Source organism: Mesoplodon mirus (assembly GCF_964341445.2).
Source record: "Mesoplodon mirus genome assembly, chromosome: 2".
Lineage (NCBI taxonomy): Eukaryota > Metazoa > Chordata > Mammalia > Artiodactyla > Ziphiidae > Mesoplodon > Mesoplodon mirus.
The window spans coordinates 93,073,272-93,095,049 of NC_138977.1; the positions used below are offsets into that span (position 1 = coordinate 93,073,272).

The window sequence follows — 21,778 nt, forward strand, 5'->3', positions numbered from 1 at the left end:
AGAAAAGGGAACCCTCTTGCACTGTGGGTGGGAATGTAGATCGATACAGCCACTATGGAGAACAGTATGGAGGTTCCTTAAAAAACTACAAATAGAACTACCATACGCCCCAGCAATCCCACTACTGGGCATAAACCCTGAGAAAACCATAATTCAAAAAGAGTCATGTACCACAATGTTCATTGCAGCTCTATTTACAATAGCCAGGACATGGAAGCAACCTAAGTGTCCACTGACAGATGAATGGATAAAGAAGATGTGGCACATATATAAAATGGAATATTACTCAGCCATAAAAAGAAATGAAATTGAGTTATTTGTAGTGAGGTAGTGAGGTGGATGGACCTAGAGTCTGTCATACAGACTGAAGTAAGTCAGAAAGAGAAAAACAAATACCATATGCTAACACATATATATGGAATCTAAAAAAAAAAGAAATGGTTCTGAAGAACCTAGGGGCAGGACAGGAATAAAGACACAGACGTAGAGAATGGACTTGAGGACATGGGGAGGGGGAAGGGTAAACTGGGACGAAGTGAGAGAGTGGCATGGACTTATATATACTACCAAATGCAAAATAGATAGCTAGTGGGAAGCAGCCACATAGCACAAGGAGATCAGCTCAGTGCTTTGTGACCACCTAGAGGGGTGGGCTAGGGAGGGTGGGAGGGAAATGCAAGAGGGAGGAGATATAGGGATATATGTATATGTATAGCTGATTTACTTTGTTATAAAGCAGAAACTAACCCACCATTGTAAAGCAATTATACTCCAATAAAGATGTTAAACAAAAAACTCAAAAAAACATTAATCATTTTTATGAATATCATCAAATACTTCTTTACTTATTACTAGAAGTTTTACACCTGTTCTACATAAAATTGAAGTAGGTCAATTTGCATTCATTAAAAGGCAAATTTCCTGAAAAATAAAAACAAATGCATATTTTGTAGAATAATTTCTGACATTATTTTTACAATGAAACTCTGGGAACATGTGAAATTATAAGTATGCATCATTGTAAGCAAATGATTTTTTAAATAAAACTTGAGCTTATAGGATTAATAAGTAACGACTGGCCTAGACTTTCACATGATCTATCAGCCCCAGCAGGATTAATTTGTAGCCCCCAAACTACATTATAAAAACAGAAGCCCAGCTGAATGAGTTCTTAGTTTGGAATATTTATGTGCTAAAACAACAGCATGATCTACAAACGTGCACAAGGCTATATCCTAGCTCCACTCAATACTTTACTACTAAGAAAAGAGGGTGCTTTGTTCTGAAGACAGCAAACTTGGGGTGGAGATGCTGACCTGCATCCATGATGCTCAGTTAGGGGGGATGATGTTAGTGTAACTGTATACAAAAACTGTAACACTTTAATGATTATAATATTGAAAAGATTTAGCAGTAAAGAATCAAGGTGGGATTATCCTAGAGAAAGGGGAGTGGCAAGAATTTTAAATCTCTTTGCTTGAGCTGGAATATCCCTCTTCTCCTGCCTTGGACATTGGCATTCCTAGTTCCCAGGCCTTCAGACTTGGACTGGGCCTCATAACACTGGCCTTTTGATTCTCAGGCCTTTGGAATCCAGCTGGGACTTACACCATTGGTCCCCCTGGTTCTCAGGCCTCTGGACTCGGACCATATTCCACCACTGGCTTTCCTAGTCCTCCAGTTTGCAGACGGCAGATTATAGGACTTCTCGGCCTCCATGTAAGTATGAGCCAATTCCTATAATAAATCTCCTCTTATACATATCTATATAATATATTCTATTGGTTCTGTTTCTCTGGAAAACGCTGACTAGTAGAGATTTTGGCTGAGAAACACCAGTACAGATGATCTCCAGGTTTCCTCTCTTTAGTTGAAAAAACAATGGCTCTATTTAATCTGCACACAGTTGGGGCAGCATGGCAGAGTGACCAGAGCACTGAATTCAGGATTCTGCTCCCATTTCTGCCACTACCTGTGTCAACGTGAGCAATTCAGTGAACCACCCTGGTTCTCCATTCACTAAGGTGTAAAGTGAAAGGCTCTGTGTGGCTGACTTGTGAGGCTCCATCTAACACTACCAGTCGCTGATCCTGGGGAAGATCTTGGAGTCCACGGAGGATCATCAGGTTCTAAGAGTGCCTCCAAAGAGCCTCCAGCACTAGAAGGTCCATTCAGGCCCAGGCTGGCCAACCCTTAACCACTGCTCAACCTATCAAGAAATTTTTTACTCACCGATGATGATTCATAATTAATTTAACAGTGGGAATGCCATGGAAAAATCAGGTTTGATTTATTTCTTCTCTGCCCTTCTCATTGAATGTTACCAATAAAATATCTTGAATTCATCTCCTAATTAGTTTCCCCACGATCAGTGCCTTGGTCCAGGGTCTGCTCACTGATATCCCAACTGTTCTCCAATTCCATGCTGTCCCTTCTCTGATAATACAGCCCCACATCATCTTACCAGTCATCTATCTAAATGTTAATCTGATCCATCTCCCTCCCTAATTAAAAACCCTCAGTGAGCTCCACTGCCTGTACAATTAAGTCCAGACTCTTTAGCATTGTTTCCAATGTGGTATCTGACCTCAATCCCAGCAACTGCTCTCACCTCCCAAGATCTCTACACTTAGGGACTTTTGGATTCAAGGATCTCTAAATCCAATCTGCCCTTGACCAAATATAGAAATGAAGCAAGTTTTACCATTACATACAAGCGTCTTTTCTTAGCCTAAATCTTATCCCTTTTGCATAAAATCTTTTGGAAGCATAAATTTCTTTAAAGAATCAAAAAGAGCTCCTTGAATCAATAAATGTTTTGGTATAATTTCTCTATTTTTTAATACCACCCTGCATCCCAAGCTACATGGTTTGTAACTTATTCATTTAACTTGTCATTCATTCATATAGCAATCATTTGTGAATTTTCTTGTGTGTCCTGTACATTGATAAACTATATAACAGGCTATATATTGGCTCTACAATGTTAAGGAAACATGTTTTTTCTAAGTACTTCAATTACTGAAATAATTTAGTACTCAAGGACAATACTATAGCATACTATGTTAATTATTTTAATGCAATGACACATAACTTTTTTACTAAAAAATTTAATCTAAAATATTATAATGAGAGACTGAGAAATTAAGATAGTAGTTACCCCTATGAAGTCACCTTCTTCAAACTCACTTAAAATTTCAGAGTTGGTATTTTTGTTTGTGCTTGTATTACTTGACATGACCTTTAAATGTCCAGCAAGAAGCAAGTAGTGTTCTAAGGGTATGTATCCTTGTCTTAGAATCATACTTTCAGCTTCAAATCTGAGTAGAAAGAATATTAAAAACATCTCTTCTGTAAAATAGAAGTTTGAAGTCATTATTGGCTAACAAAATCCTGTCAACTTCATCTGTAAAGAATTTTACTTTTTATTAAGAAGCAATTATCATCCTCTTCTGGTAAAGACCTTGAAGCAGGGACCCTAGCCAACTTGTCCAGCTGTAGCATCAGAGCCTAGAACGGTGCTTGGCTCAGAACGTAGACACTCAATGAATATATACTGAGTAGATTTATGAACAGGCAAAATAGGGGTGTCACACAACCACAGAACAGAAGGTCTCCCTACAAATTAATTCATTAGATGAGCCCTGCTACTTCACAAAATATAGGTATTTTTTAAAACTACTACTGCTGAATTCACGAGGTAAAGCCAGATTTTTCACTTTCTGGGAGACATAAATTTGGTGTTGATTGGCATTCCTTTTATCAATACTTTTTTTAAGTACTATATTCAAGGTCAGTTTTGAAAATCTGCTATTTCCCCTATTCATAGGTCTTTAGCCAGAAATAGCAGTTTGTCCACCCTTAATTTCTAGAAACAACCTACCTCTAGTACTAATACATGGTAAACTTTAATAGACATAAAAACATGGAATATATAGCAGTGATTTTAATTATTCAAAAGGAAGATATTTTATAAAGTATTGGGATTTTGCCCTACTTCAATAAGTTCGATGCTGTGAAGGAGAGTTAGAAGCAGGAAAACTCCCAACAAAACAACCATACAAGCTGATAATTAAGCCTGTCACAGTTCCATAGATGCTGACAGAAGGCATGGGACTCTTGAGTCAGAGACAAAGGACTTTACTAGTTGCAGCAAAAGGAGTAACAAGAGTATCGGTATTGCTGCACCAGTCCCCAAATCCCTCAAGGCAATGTGGAGGGCCCAGTGGAGCCTGAATATGCAGTGGGGTGAATCACAGGGGAGGATCCTGTGCATAGGGAATCCGCTGCTTTTATAACAGGCAGTAAACAAGCTGGTTTGTCTGGAAGACAACCAGGTGCCATGAAGAACAGCAATGCATTACTTTTCTCAGGACTGCCAGCTGCATAAACAATCTGAGAAATGGCCCAGGTAAAAGAACAGTCAAAGCCTTGGGATTTTGGCACATTCAGTAAGAAGTTTAGGCACACAAGAAGCTCCAAGCAGACTGTATCTCAACATACAGGGCATAATAATACAAATGAATGGAATTTTAAAATAAAGCTAGATGGTTACCTAAAGAATTATGATTCTAGTTCCAAAAGGGAAAAAATACAAGGAGAAGTTTTACAATGCTATTTTCACTGCCTTTGAGCAAAGGATCACGAGATTACAATGTGAAGACTCCTGACTTTCGATTACGTTAATAGCAATTTTTAAAAACCACTACTCAAACTCTGTAGACTTGAACAAAATATCAAAAATTCCTGAAGTAACTGCCACATCACAGAAATATCCTCAAGATAATGATTAGTTTCTATGAACCAAGAATAGGAGAATAGTCAGTAGGAGCACGGAGGAATCATGAGAATGAGGCCAGTAATAAGTATGTGATGGAAAAGGAAGGAGAAGGTGTGTGGATTTGAAAACTAATAAATTTAGGACAAGCACTTTAATGAAAAAAGTCTGGAATTCAACACTCAATTGGATTTAAAGCATCACAGAAAGAGCAGGAGGATTCCACATTCTGTTTTCTCTCTGTTATACTGTGCAAGTGCAGATGAGAGCCAGTCATTCCCAGCCAGGTTTTGAAGTGCATCATTTGGCTGCCAGATGCCCATTATACTAATTGGATCACCAGCTTCCTCTATATCTCGTTGACCCAAGGATTTCAGGGCTACCCATTTCTTCTGCAGCATTAAAATTTAAGAACGCCACACATACAGTAAACCATAAAATATTCACATGGGCCTGTACTCTACTTTTGTATTATACTGTAACTCCGGAATGATTCTTCAATAGCCTACATGAGTGATGTGAAGGAATGCCAATACTAAATAGGTTTCTCAGGCTTAAACATTTAATTTTATACTTCCGGAGCATTTGACACACTTGTGAATATTTACAATTTGATTCGAATCATCATCTTCCTCCAGCATTGTTTTCTTGTTTAGTATATAGCTACAACTGCTCCAACCTGACAAATATAGAAATCAGAGTACTTCTGTTAGGAACAGAAAAAGGAAGACTTAATACCCTCACAATCAAAAACTAAAATGTCCTCATTAATATACATATGGCTATACATGTATATTGAACTCTAAGAAGAACCTATGAATATTATTATTTATAGATACACTGATTCATTTTGGTTTTATTCTCCATTTAAAAGGGTAAATTTGAATAAATATTAATATCACTCTTCACTGAATGACCTGGTGCTTAATAAAAGTAACTCCCCATTAAAATTTCTAAATATCCATGATTTTTAAAATGAGACTTCATGTTAATACTACATTATTTAACTTTTTCCAAGAAAGACTCACATACACAATGGATCTTGTATTAAGCAGGGTTCTGGGTTCCAGACAAAAGAATCCACTCTGATGGGGTTAAAGAAAGAAAGGATTTACTACAGGTATTAGATAGCTTATAGAATCTTTGGAAAGGTTAGTGAAATAGTTCCTAAGCCAAACTTACAGGAATAACTTTGATGAAAATGCTGGGCAGATCCCAGAACCACTTTGTCTCCACCACAGTCAGGAAACTGAGGCCACCACACCCAAACAAGGAATCCTGTGGGTTTTGCCAGTTCCTGCACCAGCAAAACGGATGTCCCATGTCCTACCCTTCCCCGCCCCATATATTAATTGCAAACCAAATGTCATGAAGATATATCTGTCAGAATCTAAACCTTGTACTGATACACTAAAAGAAAGTGAGGAGGGGCTGGAAAAGGCAGATTTCTGTTTTGTTTTGGTTAATATTCTATACTGAGATGGCAGGGTTTACATTATGGGGAAATATAAAAATGTAGAGCTTTTTCAAAAGATTTTGGGTAACCCCAGATTGCAAATGTCAACTTCAACTTTATCATAAAATTCAGGGTACCTTATCTAATATATTTGGCATGTTTTTCCTCTTTCTAGACAAATAAGTAGACTGTTATAGTAGTCCAGTCATTTTTTTATTGTTTTGGAATTTTGCTTATAAGTTTTGATCTTCATCCTATTTTCAATTCTAGTTTCCTTCAGGTTGGTTGGGAAATTCATCATTACATTACAGAGTTCAAAGCACAAACCCCAAATTATTACACATTTCTTTTGATCAATATTCAATTTGTAACATGTCTTTTGTCTCCAAAGTTTTGTTAAACTCTATTCACCATCTGTCACTGCTTTTCTTAGGGAATTGCCAAGACCCAAATGGAATATTTTCGTGTCACTCACTCTTGATAGATTGTGGTCTGGCAAAGTTGAAGCTGTACTTCATTTGGCAAACTGTGTAATGACCTATTCTTCTTTAGACATAGTTGAAGCTTTTAAAAAAAAGAAGAAGAAAGAAAATAAATAAATAATAGCGTAGAAAAGAGCTAAAGGAAAAAGATTATGATGCTCTGCAATTAGCTCAGATCCCTTCAACATTTCTGATAACCAAAACAAGAGTAGATTTTATGTGTTCCCCAAGGTCCAGCCATTTTTTATGTGATAGACATTGGTAATTAAAATCTTCCATATCTGGATTCATGAGAATTTGGTATGATCCTAACAGAGCAAAACTTTTCCTACGGAAGGGAAGGAGACATTGAGACAGTGAGGAGATGGTCTTCCCCAGTACTCATGAAGTTCCATGGTGTTGGCCCTCAACCTCTGTGAAGAAGTTGGTAAGGAATCCTTCAGAACCTAGCTTGCCCAGCAACAGTTAGGACAAACCAAGGACCAGAAAAGTAAAATCTGATGGTGTCCAGGAATCCTTTACTGGAAGACTTTGAGGTAAAAAGTTCAAGCATGACTTTTTTTCCTTTTCCAAAGTATTAGGTTTTTTTTTTTTTTTTTTTTTTTTTTTTTGCGGTACGCGGGCCTCTCACTGTTGCGGCCTCTCCCGTTGCGGAGCACAGGCTCCGGACGCGCAGGCTCAACAGCCATGGCTCACGGGCCCAACCGCTCCGTGGCATGTGGGATCCTCCCAGACCGGGGCACGAACCGGCGTCCCCCGCATCGGCAGGAGGACTCTCAACCACTGCGCCACCAGGGAAGCCCCAAAGTATTAGGTTTTAATATGCATTAATATTGCATGTGGCTGCTATCATTGAGAAAGAACTGTGCGGTGGCTACTAAATCTTTAAAATGTTTGCATTTCTAAACGGTCTGAAAATAAAGATATGTTCATAACCCCTACCTCACACTATATACAAAGATTAACTCAAAAAGTGGATCAGTGATGTAAATATAAGATCCAAAAATACTAAACCGGAAAATGTAGGGGTAAACCTTCATGACCTTGGATTTGGTAATAGATTCTTAGATATAACACACAAGCAGCAATAGAAAAAATAAACTGGACTTTATCCAAACTTAAAACTTTTTGCATCAAAGGACATTATCAAAGAAAATGAAAAGAAAACCAACCTATAGAATGGGAGAAAATATTTGCAAGTCACATATTTGACAAGGGTTTAATACCCAGAATATATAAAGAACTCCCAACTCGGTAACTAAAAGACAAACAGGCCAATTTTAAAATGGGCAGTGAATGTGAATAGGTGTTTCTCCAAAGAAGATATACAAACGGCCATGAAATGGTACATGAAAAGATGCTTAACCACCTTAGTCACTTGGGAAATGCAAATCAAACACAGACTGAGACACCACTTCACACCTACTAGCACAGCAGTAATAATAATAGTAGTGGTAATAGTAGACACTAACAAGTATCGATGAGGATGTGAAGACATTGGGACCCCTGGGCGTTGCTGGTGGGAATGCAATCGGTGCAGCTACCGTGGAAAGCAGTATGGCAATTACTCAAAAAGCTACAGAATTATCATACGACCCAGCAGTTCCACTCTTAGGTAACCCCTTCCTTGACACCTAATTCCTGGCAACCACTAATTGTTTTCTCTCCCTACAGTTTTACCATCCACAGTATCATATAAATAGAATCATACAATGCATTACTTTTTGTGTCTGGCTTAGCAAAATGCATTTAAGATCATCTGTGTCTTGTATGAATCAACAGTTTGTTCCTTTTTATTGTTCGGTTGTATTTCATTGTATGGCTATATCAGTTTGATTATCCATTCACCTGTTGAAGGATATTTATAAGGATGATCCTTAAATTTCCCTTTTCATTACTAATTAAAATTCCATTTAATTCCTAAATGAGTATAGTTTTGTGTTAATATTTTATTTTAATTTTTTGAAATTTGGTGTTTATGATGTACAGACTTAATTTACTGTTTATAAAAACACTTGGGGCTTCCCTGGTGGCGCAGTGGTTGAGAGTCTGCCTGCTGATACAGGTGACACGGGTTTGTGCCCCGGTCCGGGAGGGTCCCACATACCGCGGAGTGGCTGGGCCCGTGAGCCATGGCCGCTGAGCCTGCACGTCTGGAGCCTGTGCTCCTCAATGGGAGAGGCCACAACAGTGAGAGGCCCGCGTACAGAAAAAAAAAAAAAAAAAAACACTTGACTAACTAAAAGGCCTCATTTTCTGACCTGCTAGGTAAGTTTTCTGCAAAGGCAATTTGATAAAAAAATTTGAAATTTTAGGGTGCTTAAAACCTTAAGTATCAGGCTTCCCTGGTGGTGCAGTGGTTGAGAGTCCGCCTGGCGATGCAGGGGACACGGGTTCGTGCCCCGGTCTGGGAGGATCCCACATGCCGCGGAGCGGCTGGGCCCGTGAGCCATGGCCGCTGAGTCTGCGCATCTGGAGCCTGTGCTCCACAATGGGAGAGGCCACAACAGTGAGAAGCCCGCGTACCGCAAAAAAAAAAAAAAAACCTTAAGTATCAACTTCTACATGTTATGACCATATCTTTAACATTTTTAACGACATTTTAACCATTTTTAAGTGTGCATTTCAATGGCATTAATTACATTCACACTGTTGTGCAACCATCATCACTGTTTCCAAACCTTTTCCATCACCCCATAGAGAAACTCTGTAACTATTAAGTAATGACTCTCCATAACCTGCTCACCCCAGCCCCTGGCAAACACTGTGGTACTCTCTGCTTCTGAGTCTGACTACTCTAGATAGCTCATGTCAGTGGAATCATGTAGTATTTGTCATTCTGTGACTGGCTTATTTCACTTAACATAATGTCCTCAAGGTCATCCATACGATTATGTGTATCAGAACTGTCATTACTTTTGAAGGCTAAATAACTTTTCACTAGACAGATATACTACAACTTATTTATCCACTCATTTGTCAATGGACATTTAGATTATTTCCACATCTTGGCTATTGCAAATAATGCTGCAATGAACCCAGGAGTGTTGATATCTCTTCGAGGTCTTGATTTTAATTCTTTTGGAAAAATGTCAGAAGTGAGACTGTTTGATCATAGAGTAGTTCTATTTTTAATTTTTGAGGAAGCTCCATACTGTTTTCTACAGTGGTTACACCATTTTACATTCCCACCAACAGTATACAAGGATTCTAATTTTTCCACATCCTTGCCAACACTTGTTGTCTTTTGAATTTTTGATAATAGCCATCCTAACAGGTGTGAGGTGATATCTTATTGTGGTTTAATTTGCATTTTCCTGACCTTAAGCATCTTTTCACTTGTCTGTTGGTTTTTTGTATGTCTTCTTTGGAGAAATGTCTGTTTAGTTCCTTTGCCCATTTTTTAATCTGGTTATTTGTTTTTTTGCTATTGTGCTGTTGCAGTTTCTTACATATTTTGGATATTAAGCCCTTATCAGATAAATGGTTTGCAAATATTATCTCTCATTCCATTGGTTGCCTTTTTATTTTGTTGATTATTTCCTTTGATGTGCAGAAGCCTTTTAGTTTGATGTAGTCCCACTTGTCTATGTTTTTTTTTTGGCTGTACTGCACCACATGTGGCTCTTAGTTCCCCAACCAGGGATAACCCGTGCCCCCTGCAATGGAAGCGTGGAGTCCTAACCACTGGGCTGCCAGGGAAGTTCCAAGTCCCACTTGTCTATTTTTGCTTTTGTTGCCTGAGCTTCTGTCATATCAGTGAAATAATTGCTAAGATCATTGTCATAATGGATGTCCCCTTCACAATAGCATCAAAAAGAAGATATTTAGGAATAAAGTTAACTAGGGAGGTAAAAGATCTGTACACTAAAAACTATAAAACATTGATGAAAGGAATTAAAGAAGATACAAACAAATGGAAAGACATCTCATGTTCATGGATAGGAAGACTTAATATTGTTTAAATGTCCATACTACACAATCTACAGATTCAATCAATCCCTATCAACTTCCAACAGCTTTTTTTCAGAAACAGAAAAAACATTCTAAAATTCATATGGAACCACAAAGGACAGTGAATTGCCAAAACGATCTTGAGAAAGAAGAACAAAGCAGGAAATATCACACTTCTTGATTTCAAAATATATTACAAAGTTACAGTAATTAAAACAGTATGGTACTGGCATAAAGACAGATATAGATCAATTGAACAAAATAGAGAGACCAGAAATGAATCCACACATGTATGGTCAACTGATCTTCAACAAGGGTGCCAAGAATGCACAATGGGGAGAGGACAGTCTCTCCAACAAATGGTACTGTATAACAGATAATGACAGGTCTGTATCTGTGGGAGAAAGACATTTCAAACAAGCAAAGGAGGAATGCTAGAATAAATCCTATGGTAACAGGCTGAAGTTGGAGACATCCATTTGAACTAATGTTTATTTTAATATATATACAGATGGATATATACAGAAATGAATATAGATAAATGGGTTAATATACTACAAACACTTGCCAGCTCTATGCACTGAGAGGGCCTAGAAGTAATGACTCTCCAGTTGTAACAAGAACACCTAGTGGACAGGTTTTGGTTTCTAAATACCATTCTCCAATAAAAGGAACTATACTTCTTAAAGAATGGCTGGTTCTTGGGCCAGGGCATAGAAAATACAAGATAAGCCTGGAGAATCTTACAGTGCCAGAAAGTAAGTTGGTGATAATAATTATTATTATAAATGAAATAAAAATAAAATAAATAAAAGACATGGGTCTGTCAAATGGACACATGAGCCACGCTTAAGAGGTCCTGATACCCAGAGCTGGAATAATTTAAGCAATATAATAAACAATGATAATAAAGAATTATAACCCAAAGAATAAAATAAATATCCATATGGCAATAAATATCTATGAGACCATCTGATATAAATACACAAGCAAATGAATGAATGAATAAATGAAAAGAGGCAATTCTTCCTTTCAGAAGAATTATAAATGCAAAAAGAATGAGGAAAACCGAGCATCACCACTAGAGTACCAAAGTAATAACTGCTGCAGGGAAGATCCACTGATGAATGCTAAAATTAGTGAGAGAAACAGGGTATCCACATTGCCTCCAAGTATCTCCCATAAAATATTTATTAATAACTGTGGAGGTTTAACATATGTCTACAATTTCTTAAATATTCCTCCCTCCAGAAGATGGACCTTAATTCCCCTGAACTGGGCTGGACTTAGTAACTCACTTCCAAAGGACAGAATATGGAAAAGGGAAATGGTAACTTTCCATGGAGAATCCTGGCAGATACTACCTTAGCCAACTGATCAAGGATAACATCACCAGTAATAAGACATTAATGTCATGCACCCAAAATCTATAACTTCAGTCTGATCATGAGAAAAAAAAGTAAACACAAACTGAAGGACATTCTACAAAACATCTAACCAGTACACCTCAAAACTGTCAATGTAATGAGAGATATGGAAAAAAATGAGGAACTGTCACAGATTGAAGGAGAGTAAGGAGACATGAAAACTAAAAGCACTGTAGTCTCCTGACTTGAATCCTGGAACAGAAAAAGACAGTGGAAGCACTGGGGAAATCTAAATAGTCTGTAGTTTAATTTACAGTATTTGTTGAACCAATCTTAATTTCTTAGTTTTGGTCATTGTTCCATGGCTACATCAGATGTTAACATCTGGGGAGACTGGGTAGAGAGTATACCAGAATTATCTGTACTATCTCTGCAATTCTTCTGTAAGCCTAAAATTATCAACATAAAAAGTTAAAAATTTTTTTAGCTTCAGCTAAACACAGTAATTTGAAATAAATGGGTCTCAATCCCAGGTAACTGAAGCCCAAAATAAAAGCAAATCAGCTGTATCCAGTTATTACTATTCATCCATGCAATCTGAATGTCCAAGTTTTCCAAAGTAAAATCTCTCATAGTACGCCTATGATTCATAAAGAGTGGGTAAATATCTATTTTTACACCTTCAGGAACACAATTCTGTATTTAAATTAGATTCTGTAAGAAAGATAAATTGAACTTAAATCATGTTTGTTTATACTCCTTTTTCCAAATTGTAAATTCACTGCTAAGTCGAGGACTGTCTGTAACCAGACAAGGATTTCAGTTCGTTATTACAAGAACTTACATGGCTATGATACCAGTGTTGGAATCTCCTGGACTAAAATGATATAGGTGGATTCAAGACAATGTCATAGGCACAGAAAACAGTGACTTTTAGAAACATCTGATGCCAAAGATGATGAATACATGTAATATAGCACTTTATTTTTTAGGATACTCTGAAATGCTTTATACCTTAAAATGTTTAAAATCAATATCTCTTTTTACTTTAGAGCTGGTTTACAAAACATCCTTTAGAGGCTAAAAAACAACAAATGTAAATCCAATTTACCTAAGTATATTAAAATTTTAATAGAAGTAGAGAAGGTCCACCTAATATCTTAGGAACAGAAATTCATAGCTATATAATGGATTGCTTTGAAGTTTGTTCAAAGAATAGTAAATTAAAATTACAGAAAACATTTTAATAGGCTTAAATAAATTTATTTATATTCAAAAACAATGATTTATCTTAAACACATACCTCAAACATAACACACAGTAGGAACTCAATGATCAGTATTTCTTTTCATATATGAAATAAATGAAAGATTGCTTCACTAGACCAAAAGAAAATATAAATATTACAACCATTTTTATTTAATCCCATTTTGTTTTTTAAAACCGTAAGATTAAGGCAAGGATTAGGAGAGTAGATGTGTAAGAAAAATAATTTGGCATGATGTTTTCATAGTGTTAACCTGTATTCGCTTAAAATTATAGAAGAAAAGCACTATTAATAACATTGGAATAATCATTATCCGAAAAAAAAACTTTTTTAACTTCTTTACCTCTCTGAGATTTTCTTGGCTTCTTTGCTTAGGCTGAATGAACAACAATGTTTTCAGCTTTCCAAATTCTTTGCTCTGTAAAACAAAATGTATTTACATTGAATGCATCCCACTTGTCCCCAAGGATACAACTTCTTCTAAAAATTTGGAAAGCATTTATAGCCTGGGTAACATACAGTGTTATATTTATGTAATAGTGACTTCTAACTTTGCACATAAACTTTGTTGAAATAACTTTAAGAAACAAATTTACTTAAAACAACTAAAGCACCAAGCATGGAATTCACTGGTCATGTTATTGATAGACGAGTTTGATTCTAACTAACAGGACCGTTATAGCAAGTTGAGAGTTGTTTGCTTGTTACAAGTCACCCCATGAATGTAACTTACTCTCATGTCAGCTCAGTTGAATAGAGATCACATTCACCAAACAGACTCCATGAACCTACACAAATGTATCAAGAGTAACTGTTTCCTTTTTATCTAGGGAATTCAGTTTCAAAACAGTGTTACTGACTGAGGGCTACACTCTAAGGTGAAATACAACTCAGTTTAGTTAAGTTTATTTATCCCAATACAGCGTCTTTCCTTAACTTTTTATTCCAGGTCTTAGGCATCAACATGAAAAAGCATGACCTCCAGCCAAATCTTGATATCAATTTACTCTTCATATCCCATGGGCAATGATGAGAAACTGAATATAGATCTAAGATACTCCTAGACGTATTCTGATAGCTTGTTTGTTCTTATTAATAGTAATAATAACAATTTATTGAGCATTTATTATGTATCAGGCACTGTTTCAAGTACTTTACATCCATTAACTCATATTATATTTTTTGACTTCCTATATAAGGAAGAAACTCTCTGGCCGTTTAACATGCCTGTCAATGACACAGGGAATATGCTGACTTAATTCTTCTGGTTTGTAGTAGCTATTTTTAAAATGGAATGAATGACAACACTACCACAGTCTACCCAAGCGATATAGCAGAGATGATGCAACACATAATCCTTAAATCAAGGAACTGTGCTTCACTACATCTCCTGCCTACGCTGGAAACTACACTGCACAGTGTGACACACTCCCATCATGGCTGGCACTGTTATAATGGGATCTAGTAATATTATTCATCTGTGCTCATGAAAAGTGAATTTTTACCCATAATGTACTCATACAAATGCCAGCAACAAGAAGAAATTACTGATAGGATTAACATATAACAATTTAATTGTGCCAAATTAAAAACAGAGGCAAGGGAGTTGTTTCATTTGATGTCAATATATTCCCCAAATATATATAAGAATTTAACTCTACTAAGCATAATAAACTGTAATTTGGGGAATTAACTTTTACTCTGTGATAGATAGAATACATATAAGTTCAAATTACTTTTAATACGGAATATATTAAAATTTAAAGCTGGCCTACAAAACACATATCATTATGAAAAGAGCTAATATATTCACATGCATATGAAGAATGGAGGGAAATATACCAGAATGTCATAATTGATGATCTGTCACCCTGGGTATAGAATTTTTAGTCATTTTTATTTTCTTCTTCATCTTTTTAAAACCCAAATTTCCTACACTTAACCTGTATTACTTTTATTTCAAATTTTTAAAAATAGCTCAATTTTTTTCTGATTATGAAAATAATATATTTACATTTAAAACTGAAAATCTATTGAAATCCTACCAACCATAGTTATATTTTGATGCATTCTAGAGCTCTGTGTCTGTTTCTGTGTGTGTATATGAATATATATTTACATATATACTTATCTGCACACTAAAGAAACATACATAATTTTATAAAAATAAAATTATACTATTCTGTTTTTTGGCTTGATTTTTTTTTCTTCAGTGATATACTATTTACTTCTTTCCACATGTACACAGTTACTTTTAATAGCTGCATTGTACTCCATTATATAATTTATCAATTACCCCTCAGAACCCAGTTTAGACATCACTTAAGAAGCTTTTCACTTCCTCCCAAGTCTGGGTTCAGCTCCCCTCAGATGCATTTCAACCACAATCTATCAGTCAACACTGCACTCAATGAATGTCTAGTTGACTATCTTCTTTCCTAAACCATAAGGGACCGTCTATGTCTGATTAAATGTTGTAGCCCCATACCTACTACAGTGCCCAATAAACAGCTGTTGAAATATAAGTTGTTTCCTTTTTTTAAATAAAAACACAATAATAGAATCAACATTCCTGCACACACAAATTTGTGCACTTATCCTATTATTCCCATGGCATAAATTTCTAAAACTGGAGTTGCAGAGACAGAGGTATGCACATTTTGAATTATAATAAAATTGCCAAATTGCCCTCCAAAATCCTTGTAGAAATTTACATTCCCACCATCAATGGATAAAAGTGTCCATTTCTTTGTATCTTTTAAATACTGAGTAATGTCACCCTTTTTTAAACCTTCAGAGTGATATCATTATCATTTGTTGCTTTTACAATTAGAAAAAAAAATTAAGACATTACAGGTTTTGCTATTCTTAAAACTAGATAGCTATTAATTAGGATGCAGTTAAAAAATACTAACCAAGTTATATTTAGGATAATTGCTCATGCTGAATAAAAGTTCATTAGCCGAACGGTTCTTTATGTTCAAGTAAAACAGTGCCCATCCTTTTGCTCAACTCTTTTCAAGGTACCTGAAGGAGAGACGATATAAATATACAGAAAATGTATATGATAAGTACTTACTTGATAGAGAAAACGTGCAGGAAAACCAGCTAACGTGGAGACGAACTGACTGGAGTAGTTTAACGTGCAAGTTAGGATGTGGGGAAAAACTCTAAGGTATAGATTCAAAAAACAAGATGAAATTGGGAACTTAATGTGGAGGTGTATATGTTGCTCTGACAAATGAAGCTGAAAGATGCTGTCTTGGGCTTCCCTGGTGGTGCAGTGGTTGAGAGCCCGCCTGCCGATGCAGGGGACACGGGTTCGTGCCCCGGTCCGGGAAGATCCCACATGCCGCGGAGCGGCTGGGCCCGTGAGCCATGGCTGTTGAGCCTGCGCGTCCAGAGCCTGTGCTCCGCAACGGGAGAGGCCACAACAGCGCGAGGCCCACGTACCGCAAAAAAAAAAAAAAAAAAAAAAAAAAAAAAAAAAAAGATGCTGTCTTGCTGTTCTAGAATTGCATTTCCAAAAGCTTATTGTCCTGTCCACAAGAATGCTTACCAGTACCCCAAACTCAGTGTGTCCAAAAGAAAACTCATATTCTTCCTCTCTTCCCCGCAGAACACTTAATTTTGGATCCAGGCCATGATGTTATATCTAGACTTGTAATGTGCAATACGTAAATATGGCTCATACAAAGTGAGATGTGCTGCAAGTATTCACTGGACTTCAAAGACTTAGTATAAAACAGGATGTAAAATATCTCATTATAATTTTTATATAGATTACTTGCTGAAATTATCATATTTTGGAAATACTGAGTTGAAAATATATTATTAAAAAATAATTTCACCTGTTTGTCCCCTCCTCTTTTTTTAAAAATTTGGCCACTGGAAATTTAAAATTACATTGTTCACATTATTATATTTCTGTTGGACAGCAATGACCTACACCATTGAGATCTAGACCACTGAGATCAAGGGCTAGATTATGAAGCTAACCATCCGTTGTTGTGCTCTAAGAATTCCAGAAAGGAGCAAAGAAGTGAGAGGAGGAAGGAGCTAGCTGTGAACTGGGTTTGGCTGGAACTTTGTGGAGTCAAGGAAGGGGATTTCCAGGCATGGGAGAAAGGACCATAAAGCAAAGATGAGAAAACTAGGTTCTAAATGCCAGATTTTCTAGAACTATGGCTCTCACTGTGTTATCTCTCTGCTGCTTCTGCCAGAGCCTTCAGCAGTGCCTCAGAACACTCTAATCATGTCTGAGCTGGACCACGAGGTAGCAAGCTTGAGCCAAAGGGTTAAAATGGGAAAGTATGTCTCCTGTATCCAGGAGCTGCTAATAAGAGAACCAAGAGGACAATGAACTGGAAGGACAGAAATCAGCTGTCCAACTCCCCCCGCCAACCATGCCCCACCACCCAGGAGATTCCTTTTCCAGGGTCAGCCTGGGAGTTCTGAGTCTGGGTGGGGAGTTTTGTTTGTATGTTTTTACTTTGGTTGTGCATTTCAAAGATGGCATCACTCCCTCACGGAGCCTCTTTTAACCTGTAACAAAACCCCAGGCTGTCCCAATCCCAAAGTTTGCCTGAACCTCATAAAGAATTTGCCACATGCTACGGAATCTGTGCCTTGGATGCCAAAGTTGTCATCAGCATCCAGCTTTGTATCCATCTCCTTTCCAATAAGCAGATGGCAGCCTGGCCCCAGTTACTTCAACTTCACTCATGTTCTTACCCCACGGAAATCCTTGCATGCCTTGTGCTCAGGCATGCCCAACTACTGAACACCTGAAGCTCAGGACCTTTTTCAACCTTATGTTACTAAAACAAAAAGCAGCAGTTGCCTGGAGCCAGAAAGGGGCTGAAGAAACTTTGGGGAGTGACGCATATTTTCACTATTTTGATTGTGGTGATGGTTTATCGGTATACACATATTATCAAAATATGCACCTTCATTATATCAATTATACCTCCAAAAAGCTGTTAAAAACAGTATTAACATGTTTCCTTCTCATAATCAGTTTCATCAATCAAGAAATTAATGAATAAATACTTATCTATCACCTACTCTGGCTATCTCCATCCCTGGTAGAAATAGTGTTTTCTTGGCCAAACGGCATCTAAAAGAAGCCATTCTATTATTTCCTTTACGCAAATAAAGTAGTATTTTAGCAGCATAGCTTCCTTAATGTATTTCATTGTGTTAACCAGAGGAAAAACTCATCTGAAATACGTTCGAAACTAGTGGGGTGTCTTTCCACAGAATTATCTCTAGGGAATTAAAAATAAAACTCTGAAAACTTCACAATCCAGTACAGGCATACCTCATTTTATTGTGCATCGCAGACACTGCATTTTGTTATGCTTTTATAAATTGAAGGCTTGTGTCAACCCTGCATTGAGCAAGTGTATCAGCTAAAAGATCACGACTTACTGAAGGCTCAGATGATGGTTAGCATTTTTTAGCAATAAAGTACTTTTAAATTAAGGTATGTACATTTTTTAGATATAACGTTATTGCACACTTAATAGACAACAGTATAGTGTAAACATAACTCTTACATGCACTGGGAAACAAAAAAAAATTCATGTGAATCACTTCATTGTGACATTCGATTTATTGCGGTGGTCTGGAACCGAACCTGAGGTATGCCTGTAGAGCACAGTAGCTGTCTTAGGTTGGGTTTCACAGAAGCCTGAGATGGGGATGCTTATGCTAGTGATCTGAGGTTCTCAGGTGAAAACTATAAGGAAATGGGGCGTGCAAGACAGGGAAAGGGAAGAAGCAAAGCAAAGATGTGGGTGCCGCTGTAGTCCACCCCAGCCTGATCCCACAAGCAACTGTGGAGCAGGAATGACACTGCCAACTGGTTCCCCCTGGAGCAGGAAGGAGCCCTCCTAGCAATCATCCTTTAGCTACAGACCACACCTGAAAGCCTTGGGGTGTAACCACCTGGGCATGTTCTGGAAAGGCAGCTTCCATCAGCAAGGGCAGTTCTTGAGAGAAGGTACAACTGTGAGCTGTTGGCAGCCTATACTCATAGCAGCTGGAGAATGAGGTCACCTACCCACCTGAAAAACCCAGTGTTTCCGTTTGCTCGTCTGTAAAATGGGACTAACGACATCAGCTACTTCATATGCTTAGAATCACACATAGCACATGCTCAATAAATATGTTATTGTTGCTATTGTGTCTTCAGAGATGCCCACACTGGGCGTCTCACTGCCCAGGTGTAATCCAAACGCCCTACACAGCTGCACACCCAGGAGAGATTACTTAAGGGCAATCTAAAGATTTCACATTTAGGTGACTGCCTAGATAAACATATCCATTTTATCTGACATTTTCCCCAAGTTCAAAATCAAGCAAGGATATAACCTTTTCTGTTTATCTTTAAAGAGTGGGAATGGTGCTATCTCAATATCAGCTGCTTTTTTTGGAAATAATTTATGTCTTTATTCATTTATTTTTGGCTGCATTGGGTCTTCATTGCTGGGCGCATGCGGGCTTTCTCTAGTTGTGGTGAGCGGGGGCTACTCTTCGTTGCGGTGCGCGGGCTTCTCATTGCAGTGGCTTCTCTTGTTGCGGAGCACTGGCTCTAGGCACACGGGCTTCAGTAGTTGTGGCACATGCGCTCAGTAGTTGTGGCTCGCAGGCTCCAGAGAGCAGGTTCAGTAGTTGTGGTGCACGGCCTTAGTTGCTCCGCGGCACGTGGGATCTTCCCAGACCAGGGCTCCAACCCGTGTCCCCTGAATTGGCAGGCGGATTCTTAACCACTGTGCCACCAGGGAAGTCCCACATCAGCTGCTTTTTACTTCTGTGGGAGATGCTCAGTAAATGGTCTTCATTTAGAGTGTGATAGGAAAAACAAAACCAAAAACACCCCCCCCCCCCGGGCTTCCCTGGTGGCGCAGTGGTTGAGAGTCCGCCTGCCGATGCAGGGAACAAGGGTTCGTGCCCCGGTCCGGGAAGATCTCACATGCCGCGGAGCGGCTGGGCCCGTGAGCCATGGCCGCTGGGCCTGCGCGTCCGGAGCCTGTGGCTCCACAAAGGGAGAAGCCACAGCAGTGAGAGGCCCGTGTACCGCAAAAACAAACAAACAAACAAAACCCCTCTCTCACCTATGCTGCGTGACCCCAATCATGAAACCAGTCTTCCTCAAGCAGCAGAGTTTGGAGCAACACTTAAAGTCCCAGGGGCTAATTCTCTGGTTCTTGCATTCTCCAGAAGCTAATACAGAGAAAATTTAGACTCTTCCTCTCGTTCTCTCTCCTAGTTTTGGAAACCAAATTTACATCTCTTATTCACAGATGACTAAAGAAAGTGGGATGGGTCAGTGGCGACTAGACTCGGTTCCCAGGAGAGGGAAGGAATGCCAGCGAATTCGAGGAGGGGGCGGGCCTCGCTGTGAGGTGGCTGGCTCGCCTCGGCTCGGCGGCTTTTGGGAATAAGCACACCAAGGGAACCCCTCGCGGGAGAGGAGGCCCTGGCCGCTGCGGACAGGCCCCTGGGCGGCTGTTACCTTTTCTTGCTCTGGGTGAGTCCGCAGACGTGCGCCAGGATCCGGGCCGCCCGCAGGAGCCTTCCCCTAGCCCCCGCCGGGCGCGGTCGGGAGGAGTCGGCGGGGCTCGGAAGCCCGGCCATGGCCACGGGAGAGCCTTTGGCCTCCCCTTCCCCTGGACGCCGTGAGCTTCGCTCCCTACAGGGAGGCGGCGAGGGGCGGGGTCCGGGGAGGGCACGCAAACCTTCCGCTGCGGCAGGAACGGAAATGGGTGCGTGGAGGTGGGGAAAAGTGAACTTTTATTTTTATATTGAAACTAATGAGGCTAAGCTGTGGAAGTAAGTGTAACATATGCGTGCGTTCTTAGAATAATACATGACTTTAAAATAAATTCAGCGAAGGGGAGGGAGACCCTCGGGGTAGCGATCTGGAGGGAGGCGCCCTCGAGGGCAAGGTTGAGAAACGCTGTCACCTACGCGGATGCTTCTTTCTGCAAACGAGTTCTTGCCTCTCGATGCGCGCCCTGAGCTCGGATCCAGAAGACGCCCTGTCCCGCGCTGGGCGTGGAGCTTCCCCGCGGCGAGCCCCTCTGAGAAGAGGACCGCAAATCCACCTCCCGCCCCCCGGTCAAACTCGTTTACTGAAACATCGTGAGACCTGCTGCATCTGGACCTTCTTGGCAAAAACTGTAAGGACGGGCTTTAAATAGCCACAAGCAGAACTTGAGGGAACTTGGGCATTGAAAGCCAAGAGACTGGCTGTAGTGTAGATGGTACTGACGGCTTAAAGGGCCCTAGGAGGTCTTTTACTAGGCCGATTTATGTGATTACCCGTTTGGGTGGGGCAACTTAACAACAGAATAGCCCCGTTTGCTTTAAGTTTCCTGGGAAACGAAGTTAAATGCACTTTGGTTGTTTTCAAGTACTTACAATTTCGTCAAACACCTGCAATTTCGTCAGACACCTGCCATGTAA

The 21,778-nt window shown here is 39.0% G+C and overlaps 1 protein-coding gene across 3 annotated transcripts in view; it reads right to left on the reverse strand.

The window, feature by feature from the left end:
• The window catches only part of LOC309793050 (uncharacterized protein), a 55,952-nt gene extending 34,962 nt beyond the window's left edge, over window positions 1-20,990 (reverse strand). For 2 of the 3 annotated variants that reach the window (XR_014291857.1, XM_082603212.1), the window contains exons 1-3: window positions 20,826-20,990; window positions 16,383-16,431; window positions 13,647-13,721 (exon numbers count right to left, since the gene is read on the reverse strand). Coding sequence is in view for 2 of the 3 variants with exons in the window: in XM_082603212.1 (XP_082459338.1) it covers window positions 13,647-13,721; window positions 16,383-16,431; window positions 20,826-20,947 (246 nt within the window). In the remaining variant the exon portion in view is untranslated. Of the gene's footprint in view, window positions 1-6,458; window positions 6,798-13,646; window positions 13,722-16,382; window positions 16,432-20,825 lie in introns of those variants that run through there. The other variant, XM_082603213.1, reaches the window with a different exon arrangement.
• Window positions 20,991-21,778: the final 788 nt, after the last annotated feature.